The sequence below is a fragment of the Bactrocera dorsalis genome, chromosome 3 (genome assembly GCF_023373825.1).
Source record: "Bactrocera dorsalis isolate Fly_Bdor chromosome 3, ASM2337382v1, whole genome shotgun sequence".
NCBI lineage: Eukaryota > Metazoa > Arthropoda > Insecta > Diptera > Tephritidae > Bactrocera > Bactrocera dorsalis.
This window is the reverse complement of record NC_064305.1, coordinates 66807017-66819768: the sequence shown is the minus strand read 5'-3', so window position 1 is coordinate 66819768 and position 12752 is coordinate 66807017. Positions and strand designations below refer to the sequence as shown.

Here is a 12752-nt window from a genome sequence, read left to right as displayed (position 1 = left end):
AATAAAGCACTTAAACTTAACCTTAGCAGGTCAATTAAAAAATCGCCGACCTGATACATAAAAGACGGTCCCCGTTTGGGCAGTAACGTTCAGATAAGTTGTCATCGAAGTCATTTAACGGCAGGCCCAGGAAACGTGCTGTTTCGACGGGGTCGGAGGGGTTTCAGATGTGTAGGATTAGATGGGCATGCAAAGTGGTGGTTAGAATCATGCGAGGACTCGTTGCATACTGGAGAGGATTTCATTATGCTTCTTAACTGGGATCAGGCATCCCATTATAATACGGAGTGCAGTGTTCTGACATGTCTGAAGCTTCCTCGTTTGCATTTTACTGCATCTAGGCGACCATATTGGTGCGGTGTATTTAAGGATCGGTCGACCAATTGCCTTGTATGTTGCCACCAACGTTTCTTTGTCTTTTCCCCAAATACTTCAACTTGAGGATTTTGTTGTGACTCTGTACTTTGGCAATAATATCGGTGGTTTGAAAAGTGACAGAGCACAGGCTGTCGAAAGTCACACAGTCATCTCAACAACTTCAAAAATGTAGCTCAAATCAGTGTATCACCCGTAAAGGGAGCTATGTTTTATAAGAAAATGAATTTTGTAAAAAAAAGTGATTACTATGGTAGGTCTAGGACTTTTTAATTGATATGTTATCTTTGATGGTGAGTCATGGATCTTCCAACAAGATTCTGCTCCAGCACACAAGGAAAAAACCAGCAGTGGCTTGAAAGCAATATTCTTGGTTCATAGCTGTAGCTGACTGGCCGTCTCGGAGTGGAGATTCTGTCCATTAGACTACAGTTTGTGGTCAAAGTTATAAGAATATGGCTTGTCAAATACCCCACAGAAATTTGGAAATAAACAAAAAAAACAAAATTAAGCGAGCACGGACGACTTGGAAACAAAGCTTCAACAAAATGCTTGAGTTATTGTTAGGTTGCCGGAGAGTAGTCTTTTGTACTAGATTTGGTTAGTCTACAAAGGGATTCTTGAACTTAGCCCTTAAGGAATTGCGTGTTGAAAAGTATAAGCTGATAGTAAATGTTGTTTTAATCCAAGTATTATTTCTTAAACTTCAAGTTATGAAGAACTACCTATTTTAACCGGTATATAACGAATAAAGTAGAGATAGGTTACTGCTGTGTTGCAATATCTAAGAGTAGGTATCTAGGCTGCACTTAGTGCCTCGAATTAGATTAGATAGAAGTGATATATTCAAAAGACCTTGGAAAAATCTCCAAGAGGCAGTTAAGTGGTAGAAAAAGAGTCTGTTGTTGCTTCGTTTGCTTCTCAGTATTGTTAGAGGCTATTCTCTCGCTGAGGAGAATGTGAGAAGTATGCAACAACCATTCGATGAATGGCAGACGTCTAAGGATAAAGTCTCGTTATGAACCACTTCTGGTTTCATTCAGTACTGTTCAGTTACGTACAACCATAAAGCAGTTGCATGAACTTTCCCACAACTGAAGTTGCACGAATTGCCTTGCATCTACGCTTACCCATGCCTTTAAGTATTTGTGTTCACAAATAGTCATGTGCATGCTTGACTACACAATTTTTCCAAGTTGCGACAATTGCCAAAAATGTACGCAATAAAGAAGTAATGCCAACAACAAGCGATTTATTTGCCACAGGACTCAGACGACACTGCTATATTCATTAAACACACACGCATACATACATACATACATATATAATTACTATAATGTGTATATAGACCAAATACACTACGAAGAAGAAGAAAGGAAGTATATGACCTACGGCTAACTGTTACTAGGGTGGTTCGATATGCCGATGATTGTAGTTTTATACGACATAAGTGATCCAAAGCCTTGTGGCAAATATTTTAGCTTTGTTGAAAACCAACTTTCAGGGGCATAGGATGCAGAAGTTAACTGCTAGCCCATCCACTATGCTCAGATAATTTTGGATTAAAAAATTATATCTGTGGCTAGAAGAATTCGTTTATTGCTTGAATTTCAGCTTCACGAAGTGAATCTTTGCCGCTTAACCATTATTAAAAGCGATAGAGATACGAACTGAAATAATTACAAATAAGAATGCTTCGGTTCCACCTAAAATAATGTTGTTTCTTAATTTTAGAAGGCCCATCACTGATTGGTTTGCATTTTCAGACCTTTCCTCGGCAGGACCGTGAACTCATAATTCATTGAAGCTGTGCTTGGTGACATTTATTATTTAATTTTCTATAACTTTCATTTGAAACAGCGCTAAAAGACGCCTACTCTAGCTCAAATACTCTGCCGCACGCCTAAAAGTCGACTAGATTATAACAAAATACCGCTAGCAATAACTTATATGTAAAAGCTCCTAAACATTTTGACATGCACTCGTATGTACCGCTATACTTTGTACAAGCCTGTTGTAATATACAGTTTTATACCCGCTTATATACATATGTATGTATGTATGCTGTGCAATATTTGGCTCATACATCAGAGTGTTTAGTGTTGCCAAGCAGCTGCCTACGGAACATTTCCTTTCAGTTGAGCATAAATCACATTATTTATAAAATGACATGGAAATGAAAAAAAAAACCAACGAACAAAAAAATTCTCAACTTCGGTTGCACCGAAGCCATAATCCTCTTTACAAATACAAAATATTCCATACAGGAACTTTCCTGCTCCAGTTTGTATGGCAGCTATATGCTATTGCAGTCCGATCTGAATAATTTCTTCGAAGATTATTGTGAAGCTTTGGAGTAATACTCATGCAAAATTTCTTCAAGATATATCGTCAAATGAACAAGTTTTCTATACAAACACTTGATTCCGATCGTTCAGTTTATATGGCAGCTATATGCTACAGTAATTCGATATTGGCGATTCCGGCAAATGAGCAGCTTCTTGGCAAGGAAAGAACGTGTGCAAAATTTCAGAGCGATAACTCAAAAACTGTGCGCGTATATGCAGACAGACGGACGGAACTAAAACGATTTGACTCGATATTTATATATCGTCACCTAAAATGCAAAACAACGTATCTCAAAACTATCGAAATTGAGTTTTTTATTGATTACGATTTGCTACATCATATTACATACATTTAGCATAAAATTGTATGCTAACGCTGTCAGATATAACCAATATATAACCATTTTATAACCAATATGAAGCAATTTTATAACCAATACATAACCACTTTATAACTAATATATAACCTTTTTATAACCAATATGAAACTATTTTATAACCAATATATAACCACTTTATAACCAATATATAACCACTTTATAACCAATATATAACCATTTTATAACCAATACGAAGCAATTTTATAACCAATATATAACCATAGATAACCATTTTATAACCAATATATAACCACTTTATAACTAATATGTAACCATTTTATAACCAATACATAACCACTTTATAACCACTTTATAACCAATATATAACCATTTTATAACCAATATATAACCATTTTATAACCAAAACTCAAATTTGTTTTCAAAACGAGTGGTTTCTATTACGAGCTTTTCCATTGCCTGTAAACTTATGAATTATTTTGCACTTTAGATGACGAATGAACTGTATGTTCATTGGGTTGTTACAAACTTCGTGGCAAATTTAATATATGTATACATTGTTCAGGGTATAATAAATGTAACAAATAAATAAACAACAACCATATGTTTTATTGCATATATATATGAGTATGTACCAATACATATTCTTTATGTATTTTATTTACTTTATTGAGCTGCACTTTGGCACTGCTGACCACTGTCCACATGCACACATCCATACACACACACACTCAAACAAATTGCAAGCAAATCATAACGGTTTTGTGTAAATGAGATCAAGAACCGGGCAAAATGTGGCCATTGGCCAGTTCAAGCTGTTTGCCCTTAATTTTATTTATTTCGAGCATCTTTCTTTATTATTTGCTTTGAGGTTAACTTGTAAATCTTAGCAATGCGCATCTAACCCCCTCTAGTGCATAAGTATGCGTATGCGTGTGTGTGTATGCGCGGCGAATTATGTTCATGTTCGAAGCGAATATTGGCGAAGGAACGCAGTCGCCAGTTCACGCAATGAAATTTACGCATCCCCAAGGGCGGAGGGTTGGCTAGCAAGGATCTGTAGTAGGACGCTAGTCATGCAGGCGCATTGTATGTGTGTGTGTGTGTCCTCAATGCAGTCACTTATTTTGAGCGGATTTTCGCATATAAATCATGCATTACGCGCGCACAAACACACACACTCACGCATTCGTTGCTTTGCTCGCCATATTAACTTCCGCCTGCCACATCTACTACTATCACGGCACTAGTATATGTGCATGTATATACTCGTACATTTACATGCATGTATGTATATGTGAGTGCATGCTCCGTTTGTCTGCTGTCATTTGAGATTATGAATTTTAGCGTTGACAAATATTTGGGTCAATAACTTGGCTGCTCATGGAAGCGGCAAAGCCGTCTACAACATACAATTTTTAGCAATACCAACAAGAATAACAACAACAACAGAAAAGTTAAGCGCATTAAATACGAACACAGACACACACACACACATGCCCACACAGGCATGTGTAGTTGGCAATAAGTTGAGACGCTGTCCGTTTGGCTGGATAAATTATAATCAATTCTATGCTTTATGGCGCTACAAAATTCATATGAATTTATAACAACAACAACAACAAAGTTATTAAAAAAGGGTGTCACGCCAGCAAATATATGCTTATTTCAGACTAAAATATTATTTTTGCCACGTGTGAGCTCCTTTTCCCTAAAGATTGCGCCTAGGTCAACCTAAAGGAATTTCGAAGTATCAGCTGCGAAGTGTTTCTTCATTTGATATTTCTCAAGATTTGCAAATTTCTTCCGTCTGCAACATTTGCCCATTATCCAAAAGCTCCGTCTCGTCCGGTCTGGATTCGCAAAAGTAGCGGAGAGTGAACGGACATCTACCAGGACTCATTTGAAGACCTAGTGCAAATGTGCAATCCGTTCATTTGACCCATACAAATCCCCCGGTACACACGGAATCATTCCAGATTAGCGGGTTTGGGGTTGAACCCGGAAAAGAGGGATTTGCTTATGTTCACAAGAAAACATAAAATTCCTCTATAGAGATTCCCTTCTATAGCAAAGGGTTACCAACTACAATTTAGGCCTTGTCTCTGTGAGTCTAAAAGCATTTTTGGAGTTTTTGCTAAAAGAAAGGACAAAGCCACTTCTCCGTCAACGAGATCAGTTGGAAAAACTAACCTAACTCAGCTTACTATTATCGATAGCATTATCAAGGAAACCACAAGACAGAATGACTAGAATATACTATACTTCACTACAAAAGAACTCTGAAAGGGTCTTCCGTTTTGTTGTTGTAGCGGCAGAAAGCATTCTTGCGAAACTTTCGAGGCATGATATCGAGTTAACCGTCCTTGGTCGGATAAAAATCCGGCACCGTTCCCATTACTTGGGTCAGACTGTTGTGGGTACTACCTTCTCGTTGACTTGGCTCAAATGATTTCACATTTGATTTTATTATATACAGTCTTACACGTTTCCATCTCCAACACTTTGGATAAATTTAAATCTAACAGAATCAAAAATTTTCCCATCTGTATTTACATTCAAGCCCCTAGAGTGCATTAAACTTTTTGAAAAATAGACGAGATCAAGGGATATGTGATACCTTGCCTACAGGTACTACCTTGGTTTGATTAGGCAATTGAGAAGTAAAGTTTTCTCTCGATGAACAAAGACCAAATTCTACAAGTCACTCATCATCCCCGTCCTGCTATATGATGCAGTGGCATGGACGATGACACATCTGATGAGTCGGCATTACGAGTTTTCAAGAGAAGGGTTTTGCGTAAGATTTATGGTCCTTTGTGCTTTGGTAACCGCAGCCGATGGAACAATGAGCTGCTCGAGTTATACGACGACATTGACATAGGAAGAAGAAGACCCCCACTCCGTTGGAAAGACTAGGTGGAGAAGGACCTGGCCTCGCTTACAATCTCCAATTGCCACCACATAGCGAAAAGAAGAATCGACTGGCGCACTGTTGCTGACTCGGCTATAATCGCGTAAGCGGTGCCTACGCCGGTAAAGAAGAAGAAGATTCCTAACTGTACACCCTTTATTGTGCTCTGATAATAGATGTATACTCGTTTCCTTTTGCGATTGCTCAAGATTATAGTTGACTACTTATTTGAACGCAGTTCTCCTTGCATATTACTTCCAATGTGAATGTGTGTGCGTGAATGCTTTGTGCGCATAGCAACATGATTTGTTTCTATGTTATGAATGCAATAAACTTAAGAACATGCTTTGCACTTATACAATTAATTTTTCTTAAGTTGACAAACAGCTCGCAAATTTGTGGCGTGAGAACGAGCTGGTTGTGTAAACTTTTTCGGCCCACCATGGAGTTTCTTGGTTAAAGCTAGTTGCATCTATGGAGGGCATCTGTGTTGGACCATATCTCGCAAACTGACTATGAAGCAAAACTCTATACTTATGAAATGCCAACAGAGAGAGAGCTTTTAAATAATCACTCCTTCTACCGACGCAATAATGATCTGAGAGATTTGATTTTGTACTGCTTCCCATCAAGGTTAGGCGTTAGGAAACCTAAGAATAACCTAAAGCAGATGGATTTTGGCGAAATTTGTGGTATTTTTATGCCCTGAACAGAGTTTTAAGTATATCACGAAATTTGAGTGAACTTGTCTCTTAGAATCACGAGCACAATTTTTTCGAACGTCACTTCGTTTATAAGGATTCTAATCATCAGATGGTAACATGGAATAAAAAAATGTCACAATATTTGCTTAAATTTCAATATAAAAACTGAACTCGACCTTTTCTAGCGACATCGCTTCGCTTCAAGGGCTTTTGAAAAGTTCCAAAAAGTTCCAGAGTTTTCGAACAAAATTTTGTTGAGCAATGAGATCCATTTTTAGCTCAACTGGTAGGTAAACAAGCAAAATTCCTGCATTTAGGGCGAAGGGGGACCTGAAGAGATTCAAAATCTGCCATTTCATTCAGGAAAAACAATGGTTTGATCAGGCTTGTGGGCCGTTGGAATCATCGGCCCATATTTCTTCAAAACTGGTGCCGGTGAGAACGTAGCCGTCAATGACGACCGCATAGATGACAATCTCGCTTTGATTTAGGTCTTGAAGAAAAGCATTACGCTTGTTATTCGCTAATTACCAGTCGAAGTACTCGAACTAGTCAACGAAAATTGGACTCAGCGGATTGGACCATCTGAGTCGTAGCCTCGCCCAACTTTTAAAAGATACAATCTTCAAAAAACAAATGTCAAAGAATGTTTTTTCGAATAATAATAAACATTCACTACTAAATTTGCAGTTTTTGTGTATTTTTTTAAGTAGGGAATCTCGAAAGGGATCATTCCTTATTAAACATATCGAAAATTGTATTGCATGCATTTGAACTCACCTTGCAGGTACACTGATAACATTTTGAAGTTATTTTCAATTCCGTAATTTGCACCACTTCCCCTTCATTGGAACACGATAACAAATTGCCTGCGAAAGAAAGAAAAATATTGTAAGTTCTCTATGCGAATGTGAGGAAATTAAACAAAAAATCAGTCATCTAAAAATAATGGAAAGTTTATCTGAAATATATTTCTCTAATCTCAGATGACTGTTGTGACCAAGTGTATGAAAGAGCGAACGCGAGAACTGGATGTATAATGATCCCAAAGCTTTCGAACTTAAATGACGCCATCGTAACTCACAGAGAGGATTTGGACTTTCTGAGTTTATTTGTCAAGGCAATATATATAATAATACCATCAAAGCTCTCGAAGAAAAACTTGAGAATATTAGCTGGTATTGTCTAGTTAACTAGATTGCTTAAACAATCCCTTCATATCCACCGTTTGACGAAATTTTGTTGTTGTAGCGGTATAAAACGTTACCCAAATAATTTGAAGTCATGATGTGGACTTGACAGTGCTTGGCCGGATAAAAATTCTGGTTAATTTCGATTATATAGAGCCGACTGTCGTTAGAGCAGTGAGGCTCTCGATCATTCTGATTGACTTTGAATTGTATACCGGATATTTGATCGGGACTGAAAAAATTGTTAACATTTTCAAGTATTTTCATACGAATCTTTATTATCGCCATCAAAATAAGCTCGTTTTGTGTGAATATAGGGATGGCAACGCTTATATCGGTATTCTGCGTGAGACGATTGTCTCATGTCTCTAATAGTGACTATAGTAATTCAGTCATTCTGTTAGGCCGGCGTCTCATTTTGGTAGACTGGCAAATAGAGTATACTACTTTACAGTATACTACTATACTGTAACTGCCAGAATACCAAAATGAGACTCCTGGCTAACAGAATCACTAAATAACTATAGTCACTATTAGACACCTGAGACAATCGTCTCACGCAGAATACCGACATTAATCTATTCTTTTTTTCTTTGGCTTTAAGTCTCAGGAAGGACTTTGGTACCTTCAACGAATTTAGTTTTTTTCGGTGTCGACTCATTTTAGGAGTGCCATTCACTACATTATTGAACACTTTCGACGTAATAGTCATAAATCCACGTCTCGGTACCAGTGGTGCGTTTAAAGAAGGTAGAGTCCTGGTCAAGGTTGTCGTGTTTCTTTTACGATCTCTACTCGATATCGTTTTTGCAAAAGACTCAGTTCATTTGGTCCGAGTATAGCATTGAAACGCTTTATACGCAAAATCCTAACCAAAATGTGTTGAGTTGATTCAGAAGAGATGTTGAGATCCTTTGATATCACTCTGATACCAACGCGTCGATTCTAAATCACGCAGTATACCGCGGAGTATTTATTGTTATACCGCGGCTGGTAGCGGTCGACAGGAAAGGCATCTCATCTTAAGGACATGGCTTTCGGCTACGCCATCGTAGCACCGTTTGCAACAACTCGGACTGACGTATGGAACGATTTACATCGTGATCTTAAATTGAAAGCGTAAAATATACAGCTTGTGCAAGAACTAAAGAAGCCCGACCTTCCTAAGCGTCGTTCCACGGGCTCTTGAAAATTTCCAAGAAGATCCGACGTTTTCGAGCCAACTTTTGTTCAGCGATGAGCACCATTATTGGCTCAAATTGTACGTCCGAGTAAGCAAGCAAAATTGCCGCATTCGGGACGAAGAGCAACCTGAAGGGATTTAAGAGCTGCAACGGTTTGGTGTGGTTTGTGGGTCGGTGGAATCATCGGCTGGCGAGAACGTAAACGTCAATGACATCCATTATCGCGTCATGATAACCGACTTTTGATACCAGAAATTGAAGCTTGTGATCTCCGCGACATTTGGTTTCAACAAGACGGCGCCACTTCCCACACATCGCATCAATCAATGGATTTATTGAAAGAACACCTCGGTGAGCAGATAATTCCACATCTTGAGTCGGTCGATTGGAGTGATTTCACATCGTTAGACTTTTTCCTGTCGGAATATGTCTAAAGTCTAAAGTCTATGCGAACAATACCGCTTGATTCAGGTCATGGAGCAAAACATCACGCGTGGCATTCGCCAGTTACCAGTCGAAATGCTCGAACAAGTCATCGAAAATTGCACTCAACGGATGGACCATCTAAGACGTAGCCACATTTGAGAAAGTTAATTCTCAAATATTAAATGCCAGAGAATGTTCTTATGAATGATAAAAAACATTCCCCATTCAATTTGAAGTTTCTGAGTTTTTTTCTTTAAAAACAGTAGGGAACCTCGAAATGGATAACCCTTTATATATTTTTCCGACAACCAAAATTGCCTCTACCTTATTTGTTTTTCTTATTTATGCTGGCGCTTAAAACATGACACACTCAAATATATTTTTTTGATATACATACAATATAAAGATACAGACACACATACATATATACATACTCTCAAGCGATTGACTCAAATGATCATATTATTTATGAGGTACCAAGAACACACTTCTAATGGCTAATATCTACCTGTAAGGCAAATTGATCGGACAAATCTTTCGACACAGCAACAAGAGCGAAGTCCAAAAGGTTTTCACATGCAATTGTGTATGTGTTTAAGCGAGTGTGTGTGTGTGTATGTAAACAAGAGCACTTATCAACACACTTAAGGCTTAAGTAAAAGCGGAAATGCTACATCATCAAATAGGTGTATAACAAACGAACTCCTGCACAGCAGCCAAAAACATGGATCGTCAACAGCAACAACAACAACAACAATTACATACAACAAAACAATGGTCGCTGCAATGTTGGGCAGCAAGTTGTTCTACGTTTCGGCCACTTGAGCTCATTAATGCACACAATACCTTGTTGCACTCATACACATACATATACATATACATACATACCCACGTTTGAGTATATTGTATGTGTTTAGTAAGTGATTTGTTGTTGCTTTCCAACATTTTATATTGATTGTACTTTAAGTGCTGCAAATACGTTGTTAAGTTGCATTGTGTTGTTGTTAGCGGCGCTAACATATTTAGTGGTCCACAAGAAAGACACAAACAAACACACACATACACATACACATATATTCACCTTTATTCGAATATCTGCATTCTTAAACGCGCCGCCTCGCCGTTTGCCTTTTTCACTGGCCATTCTTAAAATCCAGCAACCGAATCGAAACAATGCCTTTAAATGTAGCAAAAACAACAACAGCAACAACAAAAATGTTAATCAAAAAAACAACAAGAAATACAATAACAATAGCTGCTAACAACGACTAAAACAAACTCCAAATATTTTTAAGTAGTAGCCGAGCAAATGTCTGCAGCGAGTAGGAGTACCGGCAGAAGGTAGTAAAAGGTACGCGTACCGACCACTAGGTGAGGTGAGACCACCTGCATGGCAGTGGCGCTGGCACTGTAACAGGCTTTGTACTACAAGCGCACGCCTTCATGCCTTTCGTATTCCTGGCTGCACTTTTTAAGGGTCAATGTGGCCGGCATTTGCACTGCATTCAGGAGAGACGAGACAATGCTGATTTTCTACAGTTGCAGACAAGTGAATAAGGAAAATAATAAGAAACAAGTGGAAAAGGTTTCAGTTTAGAGCAAAATCGTATAAAAAACACTCTCGCAAATTTGAAGAACGTAACAGTGCTGTAATAAATTAAGATGTCTGTGGCCACGCCATATATAGATTGGAAAAGATTTTGAAAAAAGTGCTTTCTTATCGTGGAATATTTGAAATACATGTTTGGTTTTGATATGTAAATAGATGATAGAAAATAATAGAAGTTTTGCAGTGCGACCTATAGTCTATTGTGCCCTTTCCTATATCAAATGTGGTCACAAATATGCAGCACTCTGAAAAATTCTAGGAGCCAGTTGGGCGCCATGGATGTTTTCGATACCTTTACACAATTTATTGTAATATCAAATAAGCCAGTGAAATTTTTAACAAATAGACTCTATGCCTAAAATGAGGAACTGACTGTATTTTGCCAATATCTTCAATCCAAAATCGTTTATTGGATTGTGAGATACGATTTTTGAAACTTAGTATATCAAGCACAAAAAAATGTTGTGGTCTAGAACTTGTACTGATCTACATATGTATATGTATGTATGTATGTAGGTTAGGTTAGGCTAAGTAATGAGGCAAGGATCACGAAGGATCCCAGTTGGACAGTTAAGAATGACTATGAGATGAAAATAAGACACTTAGTTGCACATTTTTTGATTTTGATCGATTAGTTTGTATGACAGCTATATGCTATAGTGAACCCTCTCCACCCCAGAAATATGGTAGCGTTGCGCAAAATTTCATTCAATACAAAAGGCGACTCAGTTTGTTTCGCTGGCTATTTATATGTACTATTAAGAGCAAAAAATAGTGAGACTTTGTTCACAATTTTAAAGTTATTATTTTAATCTTTAACATCTACATATATCGTTCCAATCCAGTTTGGCCGATTGGAAGCAATTCGGAGTGCACTACAATTCGATAATTGAATAAAAATGTCAGCATAACCTTGATTTTTGACCTGTCTTGACGTTGTTTTTTCGGCTTCGGATTATCTTTTCCACGGCCGATCGTAAGCCCAGTAATAATACGTTTCATGAAATTCTGCTAGTCGAAAAGCATTGCTTCATAGATGTTAATGCGGCGCTGTTTTACGAAAAAAATTTTGTGATTTTGGAACCAATCGAACCTTTACTTTTCTTAGACCCAAAATGATCTTTCAAAACTTTCACTCATCTTTCCAATATTCCAATGTTGCCATTGAGATCTTCGACTTAATTGTCGACTCTCAAACTGCAGTTACATTATTTTATTGACGTGTTAATCATCAGTTAATATTGATGACCGCCTTGGACGTGGCTTTTGTCAACTCGTTACGTATCCAAAAGTCAATCGTATACTAAACACTAATTATTATTTTGATGTGACATTTGGCACAGATGTCACTGATATTTATGTGCTACAGGCATCGTGATAATATAAAGATAACAAACTGCCAACAAAGTATATTATTTCAGGAGATAAAAGCCGAATAGCAACAATTCTTATAGGCTTTACGGGAAAAATACTATTCCGGCTGTTTCAAGAGCTAGAAAAAGTACTGGAAAAAGCGCGTTTTATAGGAATATGATTGCTTTCAAGGGGATGTAAGTGCTTTGGAAGTTTGGTTTGTAAAAAAAATTCACTCATTTGCACTTGCAGATGATGTCTTAGCCTTGAGGAAAGTCTTATTTCTGTGGACATCAATATATTTTGTTGAA

General features: G+C 37.7%; 1 protein-coding gene across 1 annotated transcript in view; it reads right to left on the bottom strand.

Annotated features, from left to right (window-relative positions):
* The window catches only part of LOC105228986 (BMP-binding endothelial regulator protein), a 133888-nt gene that overhangs the window by 14975 nt on the left and 106161 nt on the right, over positions 1 to 12752 (bottom strand). Inside the window, exon 5 of the mRNA XM_049451092.1 lies at positions 7460 to 7548. Within this exon, the coding sequence (XP_049307049.1) occupies positions 7460 to 7548 (89 nt within the window). The remainder of the gene's footprint in view (positions 1 to 7459; positions 7549 to 12752) is intronic.